The 27,930-nt window shown below is 40.9% G+C and overlaps 1 protein-coding gene across 1 annotated transcript; it reads left to right on the plus strand.

Moving 5' to 3' along the window:
- Positions 1 to 435: 435 nt before the first annotated feature.
- Positions 436 to 24,466, plus strand: LOC141911577 (uncharacterized). Its single transcript, XM_074802562.1, has 20 exons — positions 436 to 614; positions 5,509 to 5,678; positions 5,840 to 5,913; positions 6,497 to 6,646; positions 7,051 to 7,114; positions 7,205 to 7,259; positions 7,678 to 7,766; positions 8,659 to 8,721; positions 8,818 to 8,892; positions 9,221 to 9,387; positions 10,525 to 10,691; positions 11,091 to 11,419; positions 12,256 to 12,451; positions 13,636 to 13,747; positions 17,318 to 17,437; positions 18,006 to 18,177; positions 20,001 to 20,244; positions 20,603 to 20,699; positions 20,832 to 20,987; positions 21,517 to 24,466. Exons 1-20 carry the CDS (start codon positions 527 to 529, stop codon positions 23,660 to 23,662), a joined length of 4,734 nt encoding a protein of 1,577 aa, XP_074658663.1. The 5' UTR covers positions 436 to 526; the 3' UTR covers positions 23,663 to 24,466.
- Positions 24,467 to 27,930: the final 3,464 nt, after the last annotated feature.

The raw sequence follows: 27,930 nt of genomic DNA on the forward strand, positions 1-27,930 counted from the left end.
GACCGTATTGGGCAATACGGCTAATACGGTCTGGATCCGCCCCTGCAGAGTCCCTGGAATGCTTCTTGGTTTTATAATCTAGAAATAGTTCACTGGCGGTTTGTTTTGAGAAAAACCATTAAGCCTGAAATTGCCGATTCGTATTCGGCAGCGGTGAACCGCGGCGGCCACCCGGCGGCCGATATTTTTTTCCTCGGCCAGCTTATGTAGACTGATGAACCGAGTTGCCCAATAAAGATCGATGCATTTTCATGTAAAGAGTGTAGATTACTTAAAGAAATATTTAAAAGAGGTACTAAAAGAGTTCTAACAGAGTTTCAACGGAAAAACCGCCTGTCGTCCGGACTTGAGGTCCGATTTTAAAATGTCCGCTCCATGAGTCCGCACTGTACTGTACACGCGCGCCGTCTATCGACGATAAGCTAAACTATCGAATAATGGCGAAATGAAAATAATTACGTGAAATTTTGTTTTTGGGAATTACGATAACAACGCACTATGACAAATGTGACATGAAGGAGTCGCGATGTTTGTCGATGAATTGTTTTGGATTGTATTGGCGGTTTTACAGTATGGAATACTGGTATCGGCTCGATTTAAAGGAGATGCTACAGGTAAACTAACCTCTCTATCTACTAAGCGAAGGAGAAGAAGAGACCAGCCCACAAGGCAAAAATGATCATCGGCTCGTCCGTCCGTCGTCGATCCGTCGACTTTTGTTGTGACTATTCCATTTTGTTCACTATAACATCAAAAGCTAAAGGAAGTGGATATTTTTAGTAAACGCTATTTTGCCAATGGGGGCTGGGGAGCGATTTAAGAATAGCATTATTGAGTGTAACGAAAAACACTCAAAATATTGTCAGTAACTTAGTAACGAACACATTAAATGTTGTCAATGAAACGGGTCATCCTTATTACCGAGATGATGTATTTTACCGAGATGAACCAAGACGAACCGAGATGAAATGAAATATAGCATATTTATTTATTCCTTATCGGATTATCGATTTTAACACTTGAAATCATGTTATATCAGTAATAAATACCTTCTAGAGTCATATTTTACATATTTCTTTTATTTAAAAAAATTTTTTGACTTCAAATACGTAAACTCGGTTAGCAATAAAATTTCATTGAATTTGATCGATCGACGATCTCACCTCGATAAAGTTAAGTTATTTTTCTACAAAAATAACCGACAAAATATGTTAAATATGACTCCAGCAGGCATTTATTACTGATATGATATGATGTCAATTGTTAAAATCGATAAGGAATAAATAAATATGTTATGTTATATTTCATTTCATCTCGGTTGATCTCGGTAAAATACATCATCTCGGTAATAAGGATGACCGAATGAAACTGGAAAGAAAATCAACTCCGATATTGCAATTGTACCGTAGAGGGCCCAAAGCATTAGATTAAATTAAATCAATTCTTAGTTAAAAGGCAGTGGATATTTTGCCAATGCGGTATTATTCCTGTTAATGCTATTTTCCCAATGGCGTGTTCTGATCACCGGTCATCCTTATTACCGAGATGACTTTTTTTACCAAGATCAACCGAGATCAACCGAGAATGAGATGAAATGAAATATAACATATTTATTTATTCCTTATCGATTTTAATAATTGAAATCATATTATATCAGTAATAAATGCCTGCTGGAGTCATATTTTACATATTTTGTCGGATATTTTTGTAGAAAAATAACTTAACTTTACCGAGATGAGATCGTCGATCAATCAAATTCAATGAAATTTTATTGCTAACGGAGTTTACGTATTTGAAGTCAAAATTTTTTTAAATAAAAAAAATATGTAAAATATGACCCTAGAAGTTATTTATTACTGATATAACATGATTTCAAGTGTTAAAATCGATAAGGAATAAATAAATATGCTATATTTCATTTCATCTCGGTTCATCTCGGTAAAATACGTCATCTCGGAAATAAGGATGACCCCTGATCACAGGGGTTTGGCGATGGGCTTGGATTTTATTTCCGGGTTGTTGATAATCTCGCGAGAATGGCGCTAAATATGAACTGCGAATAAATTCAAAATATCACGGAAATACCTCGTGTTTATATTAATTATTTATCCGCTATAAAGATTCGATAAACAATTGGTCGTTAAGAATCATTATCAGACGGTCGCCACGCTTCTATATAGAATAACAAGGGATGAAACGCAGTTCAAGGCGTGCCAGCCAGAAAGTTGGAAAGTCGTTCCGTGATATTTTGAATTTATTCGCAGTTCATATTTAATTAGCGCCATTCTCGCGAGATTATCAACAACCCGGAAATGAAATCCAAGCCTATCGCCAAACCCCTGTGGTTCTGATTGGCTCATTGAAGCCGTGCATGCGGAAAGTGTGGAGAACAGAGTTAGAGAAAATAGGAGCATAGAGCGGGATACGAACCCAGCCCAGCAGATTACTAGTCTAACATCTTCCCACTAGATCACCGGACTCACTCAAAAACCCCTCAGTTCTCTTTACTATATATAACATCACCTTACCCTAACCCCTAGGGTAAAATGGAGCCCTAAGCCCAGGGTTCGTACACCTGGAATTTGAGCAAAATCAATTCCAGGACCTTGACTTCCTTGAAATTCAGGGTTTTTAAGGGCTTTTCCTGGAAGACTCCTGAATATTCGGGATCTTGGTCTCCTAAAAATTTTCTAGTTATTATCATGGTCAGTCTCATTTTGAAGGTGTGGTTTGTGAAGTATCTATACAATGTAAGAGACCTTATAGTCCCAGGTCTAGGGTTACCATTGATAAAGCTTGAATAGGTAAAATGATAGAATCATACAGTGATTCTTTTTGATCTTAAAATAGGGATTGTCCCCATTATTTATTTATTTGGCTGAGCCACAGGGTGCCAGAGCGCCAAATTATCAAATATTCTAGTTGGAGGTTAGTATCAAACCGATACTCGAGAGAAGACCGGTAAACTAGTCAAACCAATACTCGGGAGAAGACTGGTAAACTAGTCAAACCGATACTCGGTAGAAGACTGGTAAACTAGTCAAACCGATACTCGAGAGAAGTTAATGCAAAAATGAGCCAAATTTGGCCTGTGCCTAATTAGAGAGCGCACTCTTAAACCACTCACTCGATACTTAACAATTTTCAAACAAAGTGAAGTGGATCATTTCTAGTTGCTATTCAAATGCAATCATATGTCTCTTGCTAAAATTTGGCTCAAGCCTGGTCCGATGTTTTTTGCCAAACAAGCTCGGGCCCATTTGTGCCATACTGTGCGAACAGTACGTTGTTCTGTGCCAATTTGGTACGGGCCAAATAGGGCCAAGAATGCTCATGTGACAAGTTTACCGGTCTTCTCCCGAGTATCGGTTTCACTAGTTTACCAGTCTTCTCCCGAGTATCGGTTTCACTAGTTTACCAGTCTTCTCCCGAGTATCGGTTTGACTAGTTTACCAGTCTTCTCTCGAGTATCGGTTTGACTAGTTTACCAGTCTTCTCCCGAGTATCAGTTTGATTAGTTTACCAGTCTTTTCTCGAGTATCGGTTTGACTAGTTTACCGGTCTTCTCTCGAGTATCGGTTTGACTAGTTTACCAGTCTTCTCCCGAGTAAGGGTTTGACAAGTTTATCAGTGTTCTCTCGCCTCGTTTCTTCAATTTGTTCAGCGCGAAAAATGAGTCATCAATGATTGTATATTCCTATGGTAACAGCAGGCTGCTGAGCATAGCTGCAGCGACAATACGTTCCTCATCCGGGCGCGCGTATGGCGGGCTCAATGCGACAATAGTCGTTTGAGCTGACGTTTCGATCTCCTGTCTGTTATCCGCTACATGTCATACGTTCATTAAAAACCGATTCGCGTCAGGTTTCGTATTTCTAATTGTGGCCTCCTCATTATTACTGAGCGTGATATTGAGGTATCATTGTTCCACATGAAGAGATTGTTGAAAAAATAGTTTTCATTGAGTCTCTAACATAATACACTAATCTGTTGTTCGTATTACCATGTACTAGATTATACCAGTTCCACAGTTGTGTGGGTTTAATTTGACTCTGATCCCAGTTCCACAGTTGTGTGGGTTTAATTTGTCTCTGAACCCAGTTCCACAGTTGTGTGGGTTTAATTTGACTCTGATCCCAGTTCCACAGTTGTGTGGGTTTAATTTGACTCTGAATCCAGTTCCACAGTTGTGTGTGTTTAATTTGACTCTGAACCCAGTTCCACAGTTGTGTGGGTTTAATTTGACTCTGATCCCAGTTCCACAGTTGTGTGGGTTTAATTTGACTCTGGACCCAGTTCCACAGTTGTGTGGGTTTAATTTGACTCTGGATCCAGTTCCACAGTTGTGTGGGTTTAATTTGACTCTGAACCCAGTTCAACAGTTGTATGGGTTTAATTTGACTCTGGATCCAGTTCCACAGTTGTGTGGGTTTAATTTGACTCTGAACACAGTTCCACAGTTGTGTGGGTTTAATGTGACTCTGGACTCAGTTCCACAGTTGTGTGGGTTTAATTTGACTCTGATCCCAGTTCCACAGTTGTGTGGGTTTAATTTGACTCTGAATCCAGTTCCACAGTTGTGTGGGTTTAATTTGACTCTGAACCCAGTTCCACAGTTGTGTGGGTTTAATTTGACTCTGATCCCAGTTCCACAGTTGTGTGGGTTTAATTTGACTCTGGACCCAGTTCCACAGTTGTGTGGGTTTAATTTGACTCTGGATCCAGTTCCACAGTTGTGTTGGTTTAATTTTACTCTGAACCCAGTTCAACAGTTGTATGGGTTTAATTTGACTCTGGATCCAGTTCCACAGTTGTGTGGGTTTAATTTGACTCTGAACCCAGTTCCACAGTTGTGTGGGTTTAATGTGACTCTGGACTCAGTTCCACAGTTGTGTGGGTTTCATTTGACTCTGAACCCAGTTCAACAGTTGTGTGGGTTTAATTTGACTCTGGATCCAGTTCCACAGTTGTTCAAGTGTAAAAAGTACTCGCAGTTTCTAACCCAAGAAAAAACTAAGCAAAACGAAAGCTTTTTTCCAAGATTGTCGATCATTCAATTCTGACTTGACATATCGTGTACTATATACAGCTGTGTATAGAACAGACGGAATCTAGTTTTTTATAATTTCTCTTACATCATGAAATGTTGACTACGCGCGGTAAGTGTCATTGATGTGATGAGATTTGTGTGTGCGATAAACGCGTCAACTGTACAAACGCTCTCAACCCCAAATCTGACACAAGAAATCAATTAAAAGCCACAATAAGAAATGGATATATATATATATATATACATATATACACATAACTGAACTCTCGCATTGGGACTGTGGTAAATATTGTAAATATTTCAATATTTACAACAAAAATCTTCAAATATTTCATTCTGCTTGTCGATTAGTTCTAGGGGATTGAACCAGTAGAGCAGAAGTGTTGACCGGTAGAAAATTAAGAGACAATAGTTATAGAAACCCAATGAAAAATCATGTTTTTGTTGTCGTTTTTCAGGTTTGGGAATTCACAGAGATGAAGGTTTAACCGACCTGGTCGACGAATTCTGGGAGAACAAGATTTTGTTGCAGAAAATACCGCGACCGTACGAGATCGTTTATCCTGTACGAATACATAATCAACGTGTTGTCAATTTATCGACTCGATCTCAAATAGGACGTCATATCGTAAGTATTACCCCCCTCATCTCATATCACTCTCTCACTCCCTCCTTCCTCTCTCTCTCCCTCTCTCTCCCTCCCTCTCACCCCCCTCACTCCCTCTATCCCTCTCTCTCTCTCCCTCTCGAATGTTTTAGAAGATAAGGTGTTATTTTGTTTTTTTTCAGGTTCACGTTGATAAAGCTGTCGTGGAACTCGATTTATTCGGACGCAAATATCGAATTCATCTCGAATTAAATCAGTGAGTTTTAACGCAATTTCACAAAGAAAAGTCATTAAAAAAAAAACTCATTAAAAGAAAAAGAAACTCATTACTTTCATTAAGAAAAGAAACTCAAAAATCAGGGAAAACAACGTGCATATATCAGGGAATAGTCAGGGTTTAAATTATCCATTCTCCAGCACATCTGATAAGTGTACTGGCTGTCCTGCTATTTAAATGTGAAGCTTGTATTTCCTGTGAGTTCAGCTTAACACACTGCTGACTGAATGTTTTGATATCTCATTGAATGAATTGATGAGGTTTAGAGGAGGGGGTATTTTTAGATATGAATGTATAGATTATGCCGCGCTCTACGCGGGTGCCGGTGAGATCAGGTGAGTCGTGAGAATGGTGCATGTGTGAGCGCTCTCTGAGAAATACTTCAAAACATCTTCACCGCCGGCGAGAGAGCGAGAGGGAAAGGGCGCGAGGCGTAATATTTCTCCTATGAGATTAGCCTTTCTATCAATCACAGTTAGAGTACATATAACACAATCTCTACGGCTCCTTGGTTCCTTAAACACTGTAGTTTGTATTATCTATCAATGTTTACTATTTTCAGTGGTCTGTTGTCTCATGCCGCAAAACGTAAACACTTTCTATCAGATAACACTCAAGTGATAACCGATAACATCGAACACTGTTATTACCAGGGATCAATCAGTAAAATCGCCGGCTCGTCGGTAGCTGTCAGCACCTGTGACGGTTTCAGGTACCTATATACTCACTGAGCTCTCTTTTACAGGTGACATTTTTTTCCATGTCAAAAGTACTTCGGTGAGAACTAGAATTTTTCGGTTATGAAATCAAGGGTTGTTGACTTAATTTCAATTACTTTCAAAATCTGGTTCTCAGTACAGCTACAATTTAATGAGACTCTTACCCCTAGGAGGCTACTGTGGCAATCAAGGATTCCACTTGTGGCGTGTGAGAGCCGCCAGGTGTCGCTGGTTTACAATAGGACATCAATGTTACTAGAATTTTTCTGTGATTCAATTCTAACTTAATCAATATACATTTTGAAATGACCAATCCGAATGCGATTAGCCTGTTATGCGGGTGGCTGAAAATAAGATCACATTGTAATTTCTAATCGATTATTTCAATTATTTTCAGAGGTGTCATAAACCTGCCGAATGTGACGTATATTATAGCCCCCCTACGCGGGGGTGACCTCGACGTAAGTAATCATCACGTGATTCTAGAAAACTATTGAATCCCATTCAACGAGTTGAATTTCAAATTGAAAAGTTTTTTTTGCAATTTGCAGATGGACCATCCTCACGTTTTATACCGGGCTATAATGGCGCACAGTCAATCGTGTGGTAAGTCATCTCTCTGTTGGCTTTACACTGGAACCTTGACAATGAATTAATCAGTTATAACAAACCTCGCATTTCATCCTTAATAGGACAATTTTGATAATTTCATCCTGAAAAAACTATCGGTTATAACGAACAGATTTTCCTGAAGTTCGTTGTAAAGAGATTCCGCTTATAATGTCTTTAGAGATATTGCTCATATTTTCATCTTGAAGTAGTTGATGATTGTCCCTCTTATTCATTTGATCGATTAATTCAATGTTTTGGAGGTGTCCCTTACAAACACCAGGAACAAAATGAGGTTTGATTTTGAAATTGCAAATCCAAAAGTACAGATAACGCTAGATGGACAGTTGAATTTACGATTTCAGTTGATTTTGTTTCGTTGATTTCATGTTTTCGCGTTGCTTTATTTATTCAGGAACGATCGAAGAACGATGGTACAAATTCACCGAATTAGAAAGTCACAGCGAAGAGTATTTAACCAAACTCAAATACAACAATGTCAGGGTAAGTAAACAACTACGCCACCTATAAGCATTCATGCTCACTGTATTATCGTGCATCACGCTCCATTATGACTGGGTGTAAACTGCCGTAGGGTCTCCTGATGCCAGCAGGTTCAAATGCGGGATGCCTATTATATCATTGCCTCATCGATTAACCCTTTACTAGCTAACTGCTACAGTTTGTGGATGTATTTCAAAACTGTCCTTAAAATATCGACCAAAACTTTGTTCCGGGAACGTCTTAACTTTCTCGTCAAAACGCCAAACTATCCTTTTGAATAGTTTGAAAAACTTGAATGTTTTTAACTTTTACAGTCAGCACTTTTATCAAGAGTAAGTATTCAAAATACAAGTATCTATCGCAAATTGTTGCTGATATATTTACATGTATGTTCATATCGTGTGGTGCTTACCCGACTATATCGCTTGTATGTTTCATGCTTACCGGTTTCGTGATATTCAATTCACAATTCTTACCGATTCGGTGTTCAATTCTCCCTAAATGTTGATGCGATCAATGCAGCTATGTTAAGTTGTTTGTCTGACCCGTTGTTTTGCTGTTTAGTGTGTTCACGCATTACTTAGCCCAACCAATACGGCACGTGGGAATGACACAGTTCCTGATTGGCTGGCAATATAAACAAATTCGGCTCAATTGTCATTGGTCAATTTCGAGCTAAGAGTGACTGTGTAACAGCTCCAGTGCCGATCTATGAGTATATTTTCGGGCGGCGCTGTATTTTAAATCCAGCAGTGAACGCGTTAAATTAATTTTATTTTAATTTTATTTTCAACGTGAAATTCAAATCTTCTTATGAAATTTCCGTCGACGGAAACCATCGAGTAGAAATTTTCCCTATGAAATAACATGTTTATAATTCACTTCTCTTCAGAACAAACGTCAAATCAGCGAGCGAAGGATTCTGCAACTCGGACTCATTTCTGACCATTACGTCGTAAGTTCAATTTTATTGATTCTCAGTAATTTCAACCTATGACTCCAGACAGCAGCAGGTGTCCTCATACAATATTCGACTACATGTATTTTTCAGTATAAGAAGATTAATTCGACACGTTTGTCAGATCACGCCATGTTTTTGATGAATACGGCGAACGTGGTGGATTTGGTAAGTAACAAGATGAAATATCATACTATAAAGAGTTAGACTCATGAGTTAACTCTAACTCACGACTGTGGAACTGGATCCTGAGTTCAGAGTTAATTCGATTTTACTTTTGAACTGGATCCTGAGTTCAGAGTTAACTCTAACTGACAACTGTAGAACTGGATCCTGAGTTCAGAGTTAACTCTAATTCACAGTGGAACTAGATCCTGAGGTCAGCATTATGTATTGAAAACGCTTTCCAAAAATGTTGATGTTTAGAAATGAGAAACTTTTTTCAATCCATAGATTTAATTCTGAATCGAATAAAGTTTGTTATTTTTGTTCTCAGTATTTGAAACAACTGAAAATACGCGTACAAGTAGTGTACTTGGAGATTTGGAATACCGGCCACCAGGTGGAGCCAGCTGATAGTATGAAGGAAATGCTACGTCAGATGTTACTGTACAAACCGTCAGCTCTGTTCAACACGCCTCATCATAATGTACAATTCATCACGTAAGTGTAATCGTCTTTGTTCAACATCAATTACTGTCTTTGTTTGCGTAAACCGTTCGTCGAGCAGTTAGCATCGTCGAACAAACTTTTCCAATCTACCATAATTTCCGGCGGTAGCCGACTCAAACCAATTTCAAACTAATGGCCTCTTGTTGGCTCAAGCCTTCCATTTGATCGGCAAGTGAGGATCCAACGGGTGGCGCTAGTCTGCATCAAATGCTGCAGCAATAGAGGATACCACTTGTGGCAAGTGAGGATCCACTGGACGTATCGGCCCCACTCCGCGCAGTTGCGCCACCGCGCGGTATTTACGCGAAGCAGCAGAACACAAACATGGCCACTCTCTCAATTTTCAATGATAGAAATCGTGTGTGCAATTCAATTATTTTGGCTGTTAGGGTTTTAAGGCACAATATAAGTTGATGATGTGATATGGCGATGTTAATTAATAATAATTTCGCAGTGAACCTAGACACGAACGGTGCCGATTGAGTGTACAGCTGCCAAAAACACTGAAATGTGCGTAGTTGCGTAACTATTTGCAGTGAATTGCAGACGAAACATGAAGCCTTAACGGCCGTTTAAAAAAAAATTATACCAATCGCAATTGTAAAATGAAAATGAGATAGAACCTAAGTTGAAATTCTGGCCATTTCTAAAATGTTATTACTTATTTTTAGTCAGTGCAGAACGTTAAGTTTGCCAACAATAATGAGGGGTGGTAGGCAGTCATGCAATTCAAGTCATCATTTATTACACGTTACTTCCGTGTTGTTGAAAATCTCGCGAGTCCTGGACCAAACCCCATTGAACAATGTGATCTGTGTGCTGGCCACAAATGCACACTACACTACCCATTACACACTCCAGTACCCACAGCTTTCATATATCCATCTAAATATTTAGTGTCTTTCTTCCTGGGTGGCGCTAGTGTACAATAAGACATCAACTACTGCGGCAATAGAGGATTCCACTGAGGCTTTCCTTACTTTTAGAGTTTCTAGGCTGGAGATCTAGATAAAGTTTATCGAAATAAACCAAATTTTGGTTGAGTATGTTTTGCAATTAGACATGTAGCACATTGTCCCCTCATTGGATGAAAATTATATAATTTCTTGACATCATCAATATTTTCAGAGGAGGAAATTTCCACGATGATGTAACGACGATGTCGATTCCTGAATCGATATGTTCCGACCGTTCGATCGGTTTGAATCGATTTCATACGTATTATCAGCCTCTAGAATTGGCACACGCCGTCGCTCACAGTATCGCTCATAACCTCGGTGTGAAACACGATCACGGTTAGTATCCTAGAGACCACACGAACCCCCCCCCCCCGTACAACTGTCGCTCGTACTGAGACAGAACAGCCTCGTAACGAGAAATCAGCCGAATTTTCTTCTTTTAAGGAAGTCAGGGTATTTTGTAAAAAAATGCTTAAAAAAAATGTTACCTCTTTTCTCTTTATAATCCTGGTCATTTTTGTAAACTGCAATAAATTTTTAATCAGTTTGATGAGTCGTATGAATGGTAACATTTTATACCTAGAAATTTCTCTGATTCACTCTAAGGGTATTTTGTGTAATCATAAGTAGCCACCCTCTTATATCTCCACCTACACCTACAATAGTACGGTATCTGATCTGTTTCTAATCCGTAACTTTGAGACATTGTTTGTTATTTATTTGTGTTTTTTTCAGGTGGCTGCGTGTGTCTGGATAAATCGGGTTGTCTGATGGAGTCGCGGATTCAGGGACCCGGCGATCACCTGCGTCTATTCTCCATCTGCTCGAAGAACGCGCTCGACGATGCGTTATCGCTCGGTATCGGCGACTGCCTCGTTCCCGGACACGACGCAGACGATGTTTACCCGATGACGTGCGGCAACGGTCGCCTGGAACGAGGTGAACAATGCGACTGTCGGTCGCCGCAGCATTGTCTACTCACCGACCCGTGCTGCGACCCCGATACGTGTCTCTTGCGTAAAAACGCAGACTGCAACAATGGAGACTGTTGTCGCAATTGCACGGTATGAAAATTTGTTTTTATAGATTCATCAGTTCTTCGAGAACAAAATATAGTCATCAGAAATACTGCTCCCGTCGGTCGTATCGGGTGCAGGAATACTGCTCCCATCCGTCGTATTGGGTGCAGAAATACTGCTCCCCATCCGTCGTATTGGATGCAGAAATACTGCTCCCCCATCCGTCGTATTGGGTGCAGAAATACTGCTCCCCATCTGTCGTATTGGGTGCAGAAATATTGCTCCCCGTCGGTCGTATCGGGTGCAGGAATACTGCTCCCCGTCCGTCGTATTGGATGCAGAAATACTGCTCCCTGTCCCGTCATATTGGGTGCAGGAATACTGCTCCCCGTCCATCGTATTGGATGCAGAAATACTGCTCCCTGTCGGTCGTATTGGATGCAGAAATACTGCTCCCCATCCGTCGTATTGGATGCAGAAATACTGCTCCCCCATCCATCGTATTGGGTGCAGAAATACTGCTCCCCATCTGTCGTATTGGGTACAGTTTTCCTCGAGAAAATTATCAACACTTTTGAAATGTTGAAAAAATTGAAGCATCGGCAACGACGGGCTTACTGCTAGCGACACCTGGTGGATCCTCACTTGCCACACAAATAATCCTCAATTGCCGCAGTAGAACTGAACGGTTCAGAACCCTAAAACTTACAGCCAAGGAACCAGTTTCACAGTTATATATTTATTTTCATCAGATATAAATCTTACAAAATTATTGATTTTCATTATAAATATTGACATAGATATTTGAATAATATATCAGATGATTGCACAATAATGATTATAAACACTGTATCCACTTAACTTCTCGAATTCACTTGCAGATTGTACGGAAGTCTTTACCGTGTCGCGCGGCCAGCGGGGAATGTGATATAGCCGAGTATTGCGACGGGTCGAGCGGCGATTGTCCGGCCGATAGTAACGTCGTCGACGGTACGCCCTGCGCCGACAATCACGGATTCTGTTACCACGGTATCTGTCCGACGCACACGCAACAATGTCGACAGTTATGGGGACCAGGTACGTATTTCAAAATTTTGACTCTGAACCCTTTAGACTCCGTTTGAATTGACTAGTGCTCCGTTCAGATTTTACTCCAGGCCAACGGATCCGCATCCAATTTTGTCTCAATTGTTGATCAAATGATTTTGAAATGAAATTTTACTCAGCTGACTGCTGGAGTTTAAGTGATTGAAAATGGATTAATTCTGAATCTAGAGTTAAATTGATCAGGGTCCCTACGACTCCTTGATTCTTAACAAACTCATTCTAAACAGAAAAACATTTAAAGGTGCTTGAAACTCCTTTAATTTGTGCAAAATGTCCAAAACTCCTTTAAAACTCCTTCAATGTTGAGAAATATACTATTAAAGATGTTTGTAGTTGTACAGAAGACTCCTACATCGGTTATGACCAGGATTTTTTGGTAAATTGGCGCTTAGAAATGGAATTTAGTTAATGTAAAGGATAAGAATTGCTGTTAAGTTTACTGAGATCATTAATATCGATTTAGGAGTAGTCTACAGTAATAGGGATAAATGAAATTTGTAATTTTCTGCTTTAAAACTCCTTATATCCAGGAATGACTGATCTGTAGAGACCCTGTTAAAACTCCTTATATCCAGGAATGACTGATCTGTAGGGACCCTGTTAAAACTCCTTATATCAAGGAATGACCGATCTGTTGGGACCCTGTATATCCAGGAATGACCGATCTGTTGGGACCCTGTATATCCAGGAATGACCGATCTGTAGGGACCCTGTATATCCAGGAATGACTGATCTGTCGGGACCCAGTATATCCAGGAATGACTGATCTGTTGGGACCCTGTATATCCAGGAATGACTGATCCGTAGGAACCCTGTATATCTAGGAATGACCGATCTGTTGGGACCCTGTATATCCAGGAATGACTGATCTGTTGGGACCCTGAATATCCAGGAATTACTGATCTGTAGGAACCCTGTATATCCAGGAATGACCGATCTGTAGGGACCATGTATATCCAGGAATGACCGATCAGTTGGGACCCTGTATATCCAGGAATGACTGATCCGTAGGGACCCTGTATATCCAGGAATGACCGATCTGTTGGGACCCTGTATATCCAGGAATGACCGATCTGTTAGGACCCTGTTAATTGAACTAAATTTGAAACAATTGAATATCGATAGAATAATATTGATGATGTTTATGATTTCAGACGCTACAACTGCTCAGATGATGTGTTACACAAGGTTTAATGGATTAGGTACATTCAGTGGACACTGCGGAGCTAACTACACTACTCATCTCTACAATAGATGCTACCCCGAGTAAGTACATGCTGTTAATTATTTTCAATTTTACGAAAAAGTTTTGGCTTAACCCATATTAGCACTCTGGAATTTCACTATGTAGTTTCTATTACTCCTCAGAAAATACACATTTATAACGATACAGAATCAGTTCATTTCCTGTTGATTTTCATTAATTACAAGTTTGTGTTATTTTGTAGTTAATAGTTTTTGTAGTTAAATAGGCTTTCATATGATATAAGATTTGATGAGGTGGGCCACCAAAATCTGACCTTCCCATCAGAATTTCAAAAAAATCTTCTAATTGAATTTTGTTGTTATTTATGTTTTTTAATTGTGATGAAAAAAGATATCTTTGCTCTAGATATCTTTTTAGGCCAGCCGTAGGCTGAGCCTATTACTATACAAATGGAGCGAATTTAAATGACATGGTTTCCAGAGCAAAGGCTCTTTTACTGTGCCACTGAGCGTATATTCATACAGATCATTCATTAAAGTATTATCCATTCTCCAAACTCTACGTAGCTGAATTTTGAAAGAGGGCCTCGTTATAAAGATTTATATGAGCTTTTTCGCAAATATCTGATCGCAAAAATATTGGTTTTGAAAAGCCAATCAGAAAGCAAAGACTCCTCTATGATTGGCTTAGCCGCAGAAATCAGCACGGTGTTCACGTGAACCCGCGGTATCGTCTACCGTTTTACTTCCGGGTTTTATTTTAAGATCTAAAATTGTATTCCAAGATCGATTTCTGTGAAAGCTTTAGTTGATTTGGTTTTTGGGAGGAATATTTTTGTTAGCACTACAAAGAATATCATTGACCATTGTACAAAGTCCGGGAAAAATAGCTTTTTCTTATATCGGATAGATGACCTTGATATGCTAATTAGCCATGTGCTTGAACTACAAATTCAATCAAATTTTATTCCGCAAAAAATTATCAAATCTAATTCAATTTTACTTTATTGAAAAAATAAAAACATCAAATCCAATTCAATTTTGTTTTATTGAGCAAATTTTAAAAAATTCAATTCTATTCCGCATTAAAATCAATAAGACCTAGGGAAATAATTTATCCGAGGTATTTGTTGCTGCCAGATCCAGTCTCTGTCTGTGCTACTTTTATATTCTAAGATTGTATTGTGTAAATTATTAGGTATTGACTCTGAGCTGGGAGTGTATTTTGACAAATTTAACCCACAGAATGCATCATCATTTGCCATTTTGTGGAAAGCTGACAGGCTGGCCATAGTGCCCCTTGGGGCTCTTGTTTCGAAAAAATTCTCTGTCGCATTAAAACTGTGATTAAATGCGCTCTTTGTTCATCTGAGTTTACTTCGGATTTAAGCAAATGATATGTAAATAAAGAATTAGTTTGGTGAGGAAATATCTCGGTAACATAGATCACCGGTCAACTGTATGGAAAATACGAGTACTTTGAATTTCAGTTTTTGCGCTGATTATAAATTAGGCCTAACTGATTAACTGATCAAAACTCTTCACATGTCAATTGTGGAGTTCCGGCTTAGACTTAAGACCAGTCCTAGATTTAAGTCCACCTTGGTTCTAGCGAATCTAACAACTAAAGACAAATTTGAGACCTACATAAGGATTGTTAGATCAAAGTCCATCTTTGTTCTATAGCAAATCTGACGATTCAAGACCAATTTCAGACTTAGAAATCATAATTATCTTTATGGCCAGATGTGCAGTATTAGTAATGGCTTATATTTAAGACCGGTCTCAGACCAACTTTGTTCAATAGGGAATCTTACAACTAATGACCAGTTTCAAGATTTAAGACCACTTTTGGACTTACATTTCACAGTTCTAGAAATAACTTAGATTTGGAATTGATTTTTTCTTGCAATAGTTTTAAACTATAGTCACATTCTGTAAAAGTAGTTCATAAACCAAGTACTATGAAGGTTGCACAGATCAGGACCGGATCTAAGATCTAGTTCTATGTACAGCTAATCTAACAACTTAAGACCAGTCTCACCTGGAAATCAAGGAAAAGTCAGAATTTTCTTTTCCTAATATTTTGTTGAGATTGCAAGATCGCCCGCAAAAAACAAATAAAGTTTAGTTTTCATCTATGTCTTACATATTTGACCGTGTTAATTGGTTGAATTCTTGGCAGATCAAGTCAAGGAAAATGTGCATATCTGGGAATAGTTAGGAAAAAGTCAAGGAAAAATCAAATAAAAGTGGTCACCCTGTAAGACCAGCTATAGTTAATCAAACAACTTCAGATCAGTCTTATGAGTAAGATTCAACTGTGTAACCAGCCCCTGAGTTTTAAAAGTAATTTTATTTTACCTCTGACAACTGTAGAAGTGGTTCGAGTGTTGATGTTTGGTTTCGGAGTAGAACCACCTGGGTCAGTTCAGTTTGCAAATAAATAAAAGCCGACTGAATTCTAATCATGCCCGATACAAAGCATCAATTCTCATGCAGCCGTTGATCAATAGCTCTCCGAAAAAAAACCAGCTGTCTAGGTTTTGTCGTGACCTTTGACACTGGCTACTCCTGGACAAGATCAGCTCTCAACTCACCCGGGGTCGAAAATATCTAGGTGAAGTCGTAATTCGTTAATTACTGGTTAATGAGTGCTTGTAATTAAACGCGGGTTTGATTAGAATTTCGCGAAATTTCCGAGCCGTCTGACGATGAGTTTGAATCGTAGTTTAGTGTTAAACTGTGTATTGTATCAACGTTAGTAAGCACGAGGTCGCACGAACTCTACACACCGCGCGAGTAGAGGTGCCTAGTACTTTACTTATATTCGCCGGTTGCCGGTATCTGGCACAATAGCTTCATTGCTTGCGTGGTTACCAGCCGTCCTTGTGCCAAGCACTGAAGGACATCTGTTTGGCACATGGATAGCTACACAATAGAATTTCTGTCAATTAATGTTTATGTCTTCGTCCTAATAAATAAACCGCCTGCTGAAAGATATCTACGGTTTAAGTGAATGCTGTCAGAAAGATGTACTTTAACAGCCTAGTATTGTAAGAAGGGCGTTTTTTGTTCAGAAATCTGAAAGAATCGGTTTTTCTATTATCGTTATGGAAGTTAATTTCCTGAATGAATTATAAATCTAATATGATGAATGGGAATTTTTCGAGATAAAGTATTCTAGGTGAATGTCGAAAAAATACACGCAATATGTTTTTTTTTTTCCAAGTTAGCTATAATATAGCATATGATTTTTAGCGTTAACCCCCTGGTCTGACCTTAATGTACTTTAAAGTCATTTTAATGGTGTTGATGATTATGAGCTCTATTTAGTGTTTGTAGAGCAGTTAAAAGATGGAAACCACTGGTTCCTCTAGCCTTAAGCATATATGTTCGAAATGTTTTTGGGCATTTTGGGATTTTGAAAAAGGTGAAATTTAAACCGCGGGGTCAGAGCTGATGTACTTTAAGAGATCTAAGTAGTTTTTATCAGGAGCGCTAGTAGGAGCGCTATCTAATGTTTATTTCAACTTGACTTGAGAGCTCATCTGGTGTCAGACCTAGCTCACTCATTTTTGGGAGTGTGTATCTGATAAAAGTCTGAATTTTTTTCTCGAATTATTCCAGGGATGTGCTATGCGGATTGTTGCATTGTGTAGGGGGTACTGTGAATCCTCACTTGCCAGTGTATGATGTCACCCACACGTTGTCAATGGTCAGCATCAAGGGAAATCAATTCCAATGCAAGTAAGTATTAGAACCAGTGTACTCAGTCAAATTCTTCTTGCTCATCAACATTTAGAACTTGAAGTCAGATGAGAGATTGATTGAGACTATTCGACAAATTTCAGAAAAAGGTTTTCAATATTTTTAATCCAAAATCCAGGGGGTGAAAGAAACCTAACCTCAAACCTGCTGTAAATGTTGTGAGTGGAGCTCAGTGGATTGAGGTAAAAAAGAAACCACAAACCTGCTGATAATACCCTGAGTGGAGCTCACCGGATTGAGGTGGAAAGATTCCTCAAACCTGCTGATAATACCCCGAGTGGAGCTCAGCGGATTGAGGGGGAAAGATTCCTCAAACCTGCTGACAATACCCCAAGTGGAGCTCAGCGGATTGAGGTGGAAAATACCTCAAACCTGCTGATAATACCCTGAGTGGAGCTCTGTGGATTGAGGTGGAAAACACCGCAAACCTGCTGATAATACCCTGAGTGGAGCTCAGCGGATTGAGGGGGAAAGATTCCTCAAATCTGCTGATATTACCGCTGAGTCAGTTGAGTTTAGTGATTATTTGAATTTCTTTATTTTGTAGAGTAATAAACAGTCCGAGCGTGCCGCAATTCCCACAAGATGGCGTTGTGATCGACGGCACGAAATGTGGCTCGGAACACGTGTGCATTAAACACCGATGCGTGAACACGAAACAGATCATTCCTGGCACGTGTCCAACAGCTCTGCCTCGACAAATCTGCTCTGGACACGGGGTAAGTTGTAACTCGCACGGGTCAGGGAGGGTCCTTATAGCAGCGATATCACGCAAACTCACAGGGGTCAGGGAGGGTCCTTATAGCAGCGATATCACGCGAACTCACACGGGTCAGGGAGGGTCCTTATAGCAGCGTTATCACGCGAACTCACAGGGGTCAGGGAGGGTCCTTATAGCAGCGTTATCACGCGAACTCACATGGGTCAGGGAGGGTCCCTATAGCAGCGATATCACGCGAACTCACAGGGGTCAGGGAGGGTCCTTATAGCAGCGATATCACGTGAACTCACAGGGGTCAGGGAGGGTCCCTATAGCAGCGATATCACGTGAACTCACAGGGGTCAGGGAGGGTCCCTATAGCAGCGATATCACGTGAACTCACAGGGGTCAGGGAGGGTCCTTATAGCAGCGATATCACGTGAACTCACAGGGGTCAGGGAGGGTCCCTATAGCAGCGATATCACGTGAACTCACAGGGGTCAGGGAGGGTCCCTATAGCAGCGATATCACGTGAACTCACAGGGGTCAGGGAGGGTCCCTATTGCAGCGATATCACGCGAACTCACATGGTTCAGGGAGGGTCCTTTTGGCAGCGATATCACGCGAACTCACAGGGGTCAGGGAGGGTCCTTATAGCAGCGTTATCACGCGAACTCACAGGGGTCAGGGAGGGTCCTTATAGCAGCGATATCACGCGAACTCACAGGGGTCAGGGAGGGTCCTTATAGCAGCGATATCACGCGAACTCACAGGGGTCAGGGAGGGTCCTTATAGCAGCGATATCACGCGAACTCACATGGGTCAGGGAGGGTCCTTATAGCAGCGATATCACGCGAACTCACACGGGTCAGGGAGGGTCCTTATAGCAGCGATATCACGCAAACTCACACGGGTCAGGGAGGGTCCTTATAGCAGCGATATCACGCGAACTCAGGGGTCAGGGAGGGTCCCTATAGCAGCGATATCACGCGAACTCACAGGGGTCAGGGAGGGTCCTTATAGCAGCGATATCATGCGAACTCACACGGGTCAGGGAGGGTCCTTATAGCAGCGATATCACGCGAACTCAGGGGTCAGGGAGGGTCCCTATAGCAGCGATATCACGCGAACTCACAAGGGTCAGGGAGGGCCCCTTCCCCTCCTCGCTCAAATCAGACCACATAATTATTTGGAGTTTGCTTATATAACGGTGAACCAAAACCCGAAATCAATCAATTCATATACTTTGAATTAACTACTTGTAAATAAAATAAAAATATCATCAAAGACCATAATTCATCCATTCAGTAATCACGGTGGTGTTAATTGTTTGTCTAATGATCAATTAATTAGAGTCATTAGTGCAATCAACGCGATCTGTCATTCAGAGGAAATTAGTGCAGAGAGTAGACAGTAGTTTTAGATATGGCCCTTAGTTAGTCGTGTATGGATATGTCTCTAGTTTAGGTGAGTCTCTCAAAACCGGAGTTAGTTTATTTTAACCCATTAGCATTCTGTGTAGTGTCTATTACTCCTCAGGAAATCCACATTAATCACGATACAGAATCAGTTTACAGTAGTAGCATGATGATATCTGTTCATTTCTATTTGGAAAAATTGAAAAATCACCCGTGAAATACTTGGGAAAACCGGAAGAATTTTTAATTCATGAAACTGTGGGAACCATTTTGTAAACTACGATAAATTCAAGAGATAGAAATTAGTTCAGTTTCAAATATGACTCCAGAATAAAACCTGGAGTTTGATGACGAAACTTACTACAAACTTACAACAAATTAGATAAATTTCTCTTAATGTTTGCGATGTTTTTTGTTTGTTCAGGTTTGTTCCAGTAACCTCGAGTGCGTTTGTTTCCCTCGTTGGACTGGACGCGATTGCAACGTCATCAAACCGACAACGATCGCCATGACGACTGTCTCTACGACTGTCGCTGATAATCAGCAGACAACCTCGTCGATGACAAACAGGTCGATGTTCGTTAACTCGACGATTATTCGGCTACCGCCAGGGGGCGCTGTTGAAGGGAAGGATGATGTAACCGGTGTCTGGTTGGGTAAGGAAGAAGGTAGATGTTGTTTTTATCGTTTATTTTCACCCATCTCAAGGTTGAAGTATCTTTTCTAAGGCTCGTTTCGTGATATTTTAATTCAGGTTTTAAACCGGGTCCCTACGAGCCTGTTTCACAGAGATGTTGTTTTCTTGCTTTCGATGTATTTTATTTTCAATTCCTCCGTAAACCGTTAGATCAATAGGAAACCTCCTAAGCTACTATACAGGTTTGGCAACTGACCTGGAAAAAGGGTCATGCGATATTGTATGAATTCGGGAGCCTTAGAAAATTCAGGCCACCAGGTCCACCGCCCTAAATTCACCCCTCAACTTATATTCGAATATTGTATTTATGTCGTTTATATTTTTTGCAGCATCAGATGGAATTAGCACTGATACATTGCTGATTATCCTGGCAGGTGTCGCCGGCAGTCTTGTTGTCGTGTTCGGGTTTTTCTTGCTGTGTTACAGGTACGTGTGTACGCGTGCTCCGCTCCGATTGGTCCATTCGTTGGAATTACTCGCATATCGACCAATCAGAGACCATCGGTTAGAAAAATTCCACCGAAATGGAAACTGTGATTTTTTTTTCTAATATTTCAGACGCAGAAGCCCGAACGGCGGACTTTACGTGAATAACTGGTTGTTGGGCGGAAAGAAAAAGAAGGTCGATAAAAATGGCCGACCGACTAGCATCGGCAGCGAAGAGGCTCCGAATATTAATAGAATTATCAAATTTGGCAGCATGCCGTCTTACAGGTTCGTTAATTCATCTTAATCCGCACCAGGTTTAATTCGGATTCGTGTTGACTCAGATATTTCTCCAGTTAAACCTTAAACCTTTCTTGATTAGGGCTAGGGATGGGTGTTTTGTGTGGCCTCTTTTCATTCTTCGTTAAATTAACAATGTTTTTCTTCAATGAAATCGCGATCTTGGAATGAAGCATGTCGTACTTCTAGTCCGTATTAGTTGGCAGCACCTTGCTGTCTGAGAAGAGTTTACTGGAGCAAAGGTATACATCAGGAAAGGGTTAAATCCTGATCAGTTTAACTCATGTTTATCTCAGTATTCAGAGATTATCACCAAAACCCACAGTTCAGATTTCAGAGTTTATTGCTTGACTGTGTCAAAGTTTTGAATGAACCTCATCATCAGAGAGATTGTAAAGATGTGAAAAAAATTACCATTTTTTATCAATCTGATCCATTATCGATATTTCAACTAGCGATATTTCGACAGCGATATTTCAACTAGCGATATTTTAGTATCAAAATTTGATGTTTTCAGGGAAGAAAAAGAGCAAGAACGACAACAAAGAAGGAGAATGATAATGCAAGGAATGATGGAGTACACCGATGACGAGGAAGGCACGACAATGCGACTAGTGTCGCCCGACGAGGATCCATACCCCTCGCCGGCGATATCCCTCGATAAGGTACCCGAGAAGGGTATCCTGAAAAACGGCAGCCAAAGTCCAAATCGCGTACGTCGCGCCGCAGCCGGCAGCGGAGTCCATACGGTCGCCGAGCTGGAAGGAGAAGAGAGTGACCATTCTCCGGAACGAAACGGTTCAGTGAGTGGTTCGCGTGAGGGTTTACTAGGAGCTGAGGGGGACGACGATTTGAAGAAGAGCGACTCGGACGCCGGCAGCTTGTGTAGCGACTACGGCAGTATAGAGGGCGGTACTTTACCACGCGGAGTCTCCCCACTAGGTGGTGGCAGTAATCGCGGAGTCTCGCCGCTAGGGGGCAGCAGTAATCGCGGTGTCTCGCCACTAGAGGGCGTGCGTTCAGGAACTCCGACATCGGTCGGCAGTAACGCATCGAAGGGATCGCGCTCCGGTCGCTCAAACATACGCCACATCGGTGACTTAATTCGCCAGATCGAGGAACAAGTGGCGAACAAACCACCACCGACCGGTGCTGCCACCACGACGACATGCGACGATACAGCCGTGCAGACGGACTCGCCGGAGGGAAGCAATGGTCGAGGGTCGGGTGATTACAGCTCGTCGGGTAGTTCCGAGTCGTATCCGAGCGGTGGTGACCAGCATTCTCCCGATTACGGAGTAGCACCGTTGGCACGAGACGAGGTTTACTCGCCCGTAAATGAACTCGCCCCCGTCGAGGACGGGACGCAATTCAGCCCCGACGATAACAACGCCGCTGAATCTGCGTTCATCTGTGAGAATTGCCCGAGTGCTGTTTACCCTTGCGAACACGAAACTTTTGACGCGGCGGGGCCGTATTCGAAAGCGCTGCGCAGTCCAAGTTTCCTGAAGCGTACGCCGAGTCGCAGTCCGGACAGTCCGGCGTCGACTTGTAGCGATAACACGAAATGGCACTACTCGCCGATCGGGAGTCCGCGTCTACAGCGTAAGATCGTGGCGCGGCAATCGCCGTCGACGAGTCCGCGGTTACAGCGACGTTACGAGGCGCCAGACGAGACGGAACGGTTCACTCAGCCACCACTGCCGTATAAACAGCAGACCGGTCTGAATCAGAACACTCAGATCGATCCACTCGCGCGCAGTCCGAGTACGCCACCTGAATCACACGCTGGATCGCCACCCGAGGATCAGTTACCCAGCAACCAACCGCAGCAGACGATGCGTAAATATATCGATTGTATACAGAATGAGTCGTCTGCCGTATTAACAGATCCATCTGCTGGAATAGAAAATCCGTCTGCCGGATTCAAAGCGAACATTGTCCATAAATCACCGTGGAAAAAACAGATATCATCCCCGAGCTCAAAACCGATGAACTGCACGACCGATGCCTCATCATCGTCCTCCTCATCACCGGCGCGGAAATTCTTCCCATCGTTGAAATCGAATTTCTTCAATCGTTCGAAGAGTGCGTCGCCCGAAACGAAGCGTCGACGAGCCGTCGCCGGAGACGACAAACCGACGAACGTACCGGTACGCGCTGGTTCCGAGTCGCCGCGTGTCGTTCACGCTTCGGTGCCGTCGATGATGTCGACCGTTGCGGCGCCACCTAGCGGACCATCATTACAACCGCCGGCTAGTCGACCAAAATCATTCAATCAGCCACCGGCGTTGAAGCCGACGCCGAAACCGCGACCCGGAAAACCGGAAATCCCCGCCGAGAATTTGATGACGAAAGTATCGAATCTACCGCCGGAAAACTTGGACGATCCGCGGCGTCGTAAATCACCGTCACAGGAGTTTTACAAACGCTTCTCGCCGATATTTCCGCCGGATATGCTGTTAGAGGACTCGTTCAAGGTCGACCTCGTCGAACCGACGACCACCAACCTCAACGACCTCTCACCGACGATGCGTTACCATGACAACGCCGACTCACCCGATCACAATAACCCGTACAGTCCGGATGAGTCACCGAACGATGCAGCGCCATCTACCGGCGATAATCGGCGGATAGCGGATGATTTGGTCTTACGGTTATGATCGCAGCGCCCCCTCGCGGGGAGAGCTCGGTCGCGTAGCGAATATTTTGTATATTAGATATTCATTTATTTATTTATTCTTAATCTACGGCACAAATCATGTCAATTTTCCCCCACAATCTGAAGGTTTATCGGAAATATCTCCGAATTGAAATATGCTGGAATCTTTATTCGTCGTAAAAATGTGGCCTTCATAGTAAGAAAATTCTTGGCGAATAGTTAGGAATGGTTGCCGTACAGTTAGATGATAACTGATGAGGCTTTGTCAAATTTTTACCTAATGCTGAATATGATTCGCGGCCAGATATGCAAAAAAATTAAGTGTTTAGAATTCACTGTGGATGAGTTCAATAAATGTAGAAAGTCTCACAAGTGGCGATCTGTATCCATGGACCAGTTGCATAGTCATGACAGTCCGACAGGTGTCATAAATCTAAGGACTGGTCTTGAGTTGTTAGATTAATTTTTTAAAACTGAATTGGTCTTAGAGCGATCTTAAGTCTTAAGCCATGACAATGGGACTAATCGAGACTTAAGTCCATAAGTGGTCTTTAATCTTCAGTAGGGTTGCTAGATTAGCTCTAAAACTGAATAAGCCAGTCTTAACTGTAAGCGATGACTTTGCAACTGGCCACTGAGTTCTAGGTTTTAACTATCAACGAGGCCTTCCACCTTCGGTCTTCCAGATAATAGAATATGACTGTTTATGTGTTGTGCTGCCATTTTATACGTCTGGAAAATGCGAGAATTTTACCATTGATGCAATCAATTATTCATCGTCGAATAGATAAAATACAACTGTTGTAAGAATCTATATTCAGGTGTCTTAACTTGAAAAGAATGTTTTTCTGTCGCAGAAGAATTTTGCCTTTTTAAGCATAAATGAAAATGTTATATATACAGATATATTGTTAAGGTACGCTTGGCTTTTTTCGCAATATTTTGGTGCTAATTCATCGTTGGAAAACTGAATATGATGATCGCTTTCGAAGATGATCATTGTATACGATATGATCGTGTGAATGTATTTATACTTTAGACTAGTGCATTTTGACGTTACGGAATTTGGGTTTGAAAAATTTGTCAAAAATTTCTTTTTTCTATCGGGAACATATTTTGGGAAAATTCTCTTTCACTACCCTGTATGATTTTAGTATTTACACAGGAAACTAATCTCCAGTTTTCTATATACTCTGGGTTTTAATACAATAGTTAGTATAATATCTATTTATATATACGATTGAGTTCTATCCAAAATAGAAACCGCTTTTTGCGATGTCGCATGGTGGTCAGGTGACCTGGGATATTGGTTTTAATTGGCTGGTTGCTCCACCAGGTTGTCACATGGCCAGGTGGCCCATCAGATCTATGATGTCACCAGACAGTGAGGAGACCTAGGATATGTACAGTGATTGGCTAGCCAGCAGATGGTCATCACCAGTCGACCTACCATTAGATCATGATTGGCGAGCTAACTCTGCGAGGTCATCACATGGTCAGGTGACCTCAAATTAGATCGATCATTGGCTAGCTAGCTTTATGATGTCACCACATGGTCAGGTGACCTCAGATTAGACCGATGATTGGCTAGCTACCGGTAGCTTATTGATGTTATGGGATGGTCAAGGGAAGCTGTAATACGTCGTATGTGTTCTGTAGGTAACTGTCATAGACTGGATGTTGTAATGGTCTGGAAGGAGATGGAACGAAGGGTTTTGAGGGTCATTTATTTGGATACTACATATATCATGTGCCTATATAGTATATAAATATATATATTTAATGAAAATGCAATTATATTAGAAAGAACAACTTTATATATAAGATATTGGATGATGTATCGTAGTAGAATTTATGCATTTTTTTATAACGGCTGGAATTTGTTTACTTTGAAAAAGTAGAGATTAGAATCTTTCATTTTTTTTAGCCCACTTGGGACTTTAGTCCCAGCGGCCTATTGCGTTCACTTTTCGTCCATTGTCTGTATGTTCGTCCGTTCGTCCATCCATAGGCAGAATCCAGTTATCTTGGGAAGTTTTGAAGACGCTTCAAGGTAATGTCTTCATATTTGGTTTATACATGTATCTACCCTAGACACATCTTCAGCCAAAAACTGGCCCTGTCAGAATCAAGATGGCCGACTGGCAGCCATTGCTGTTCGTCAAAATCAGCACTTTTTACACGTTTTTGAACTTTTTGAGGGAAATTTTGAAGACACCTTGATCAATTACCTTGATTTTTCGTATATATTTGAACCTTTTAAGTGCCCAAAAATGTCAATGTTGGCCCGAATTCTTGGTCCTGTAGCTTCCTACTGGTTTGCCATTTCTCATTGCGATTGCTGATGGGTATTGTTTGGAAAGGGATGTTTTATACCTGAGAGGTATTTTTGATCAGCCAATTATGACGCAATTGGCGGCCATCTTGGTGTCATCAGTACTCATTCGTAGTTGGGAAAAAGTTTTTCCACATTATATTGATACCTAAGCATATACGACAATGAATTAGAAAGTTGTAGGTTATAACGTGTTCTATGATTGTAATGAGTTTCAAGTTCATTGGTTTTTGTATATGGCCACCAGGGGGCGTTGAATAATACAACATCTTAGTATTTCTATATTATATTTGTACCAATACATATTTTGTTACCACAATCAATTGCAAAGTTGTAGCTCATAACATCGTCTATGATTGTGGTGAGTTTTAAGGATATTAGTTATTCTAGATGGCCACCGGGGGGCGTTAAATAGTAGAATTACCTAGTATTTCCTTATTATATTGGTACCTAGGCATATGTTGTTACCATGATCAATTGCAAAATTGTAGTTCATGACATGTTCTATGATTGTGGTGAGTAACAAGGTTATTGGGTTTTTTAATATGGTCACCAGGGGGTGTTGAATAGTAGAATAACTTAGTATTTCCTTATTAAATTGGTTACGAGGCATATTTTGCTATCACAATTAATTACAAAATCGTAACTGCTGACATGTTCTGTGATTGTGGTGAGTTTCAAGGTCATTGGTTTTTGTATATGGTCACCAGGGGGCGTTGAATATTGAAATTGTTAGATCGTTGAGCCTTTGAAACCACTTCCCAAGTGGGCATGGTGTCCCTGGACCCCTAGATCTATATATAGCTCTTACATATATATTTACACTTTTCATAGATTTACGAATGATTTTATTCGTTTTTTTGCGGTTTGATTTACGAAAATTGTGTTTTAACCCTTTACCATTCGATTGCTATTAGTTCGACCAAAAAACCTATCAAGACGGTTCAAGGCGTTAAGTTGTTAAGTATAAGTAGGCTAGAACTCGAGAGTACCAGAATCAAATTCAATTATCAAAATTGTTTACTACATTTTCGAGGCAAAGTCCAATTTTTTTCTACTATAGTTCTTTTTGTAATCATATCGAAAATGAGGTAGGGATAGAATCCAACGATCAAACAGCTCCGAAATTGGTTCCACAGATCTGAGTTTAGTAAGACATGCGTTTAAGTTAGTTCATACCCAAAACTTTAGACCTAAAGTCTTATTTTCTACTCAAAACTGTAGAACTGGCTCCGTAATGATACCAAAGCTCAAAGCAATCACTTTTTTACGAAATACTTTTTTCAGGGGGCTTGAAAATGCCTAGGCTTTATCATATGGACAATTGCTTTAAAAGAATTGTGTATGGCTTGGATAGAATTATGAGCAAAATAATCAGTATAAAAAGGGTCCATTTTCGTTCTGAAATGGGGCCAATATTTTCCTTCAAACCTTGGTGTTTGACTTATAAAGGTTTGTTTTTTATCAATAATGGTGGCAATCTTCAGCACCATCACCATTTCAGCCCCCTCCAGGGAAAATTATGAGATTTTATTTGACACATATCTTTCCGCGTTATATACGGTAGATGTAGCATTTTACTTCGTAGAGATTTTTTACCAGTTTTTCTAGTTGAATTTTTCATATCAATCGATGGTTTTCTTTTGAAGCCGAAGATAAAAACTGAGATCAAATGTTTTTATTTTCAAAGTCGGTCTCCATGTTGTACTTAGGCCTTCTCGAACTGTCTACAGGTATCGATCTGCCGCCTGGAACCAATCCCCGAAATCTGAATTAGTTTTTATGATTAACTATGTTGAACGTTATAGCATGGTTCTGTTCATGGTTCTTGGTGGCACAAATTGTAACCAATGCATATACACAGCTGATATTTTGTCACTAGGAGGGAGATAGGTGTTGTTCTGGAAAGTTCGTCCATCAGCTCTAAGCCACTT

The sequence above is a fragment of the Tubulanus polymorphus genome, chromosome 10 (genome assembly GCF_964204645.1).
Source record: "Tubulanus polymorphus chromosome 10, tnTubPoly1.2, whole genome shotgun sequence".
Taxonomy (NCBI): domain Eukaryota; kingdom Metazoa; phylum Nemertea; class Palaeonemertea; order Tubulaniformes; family Tubulanidae; genus Tubulanus; species Tubulanus polymorphus.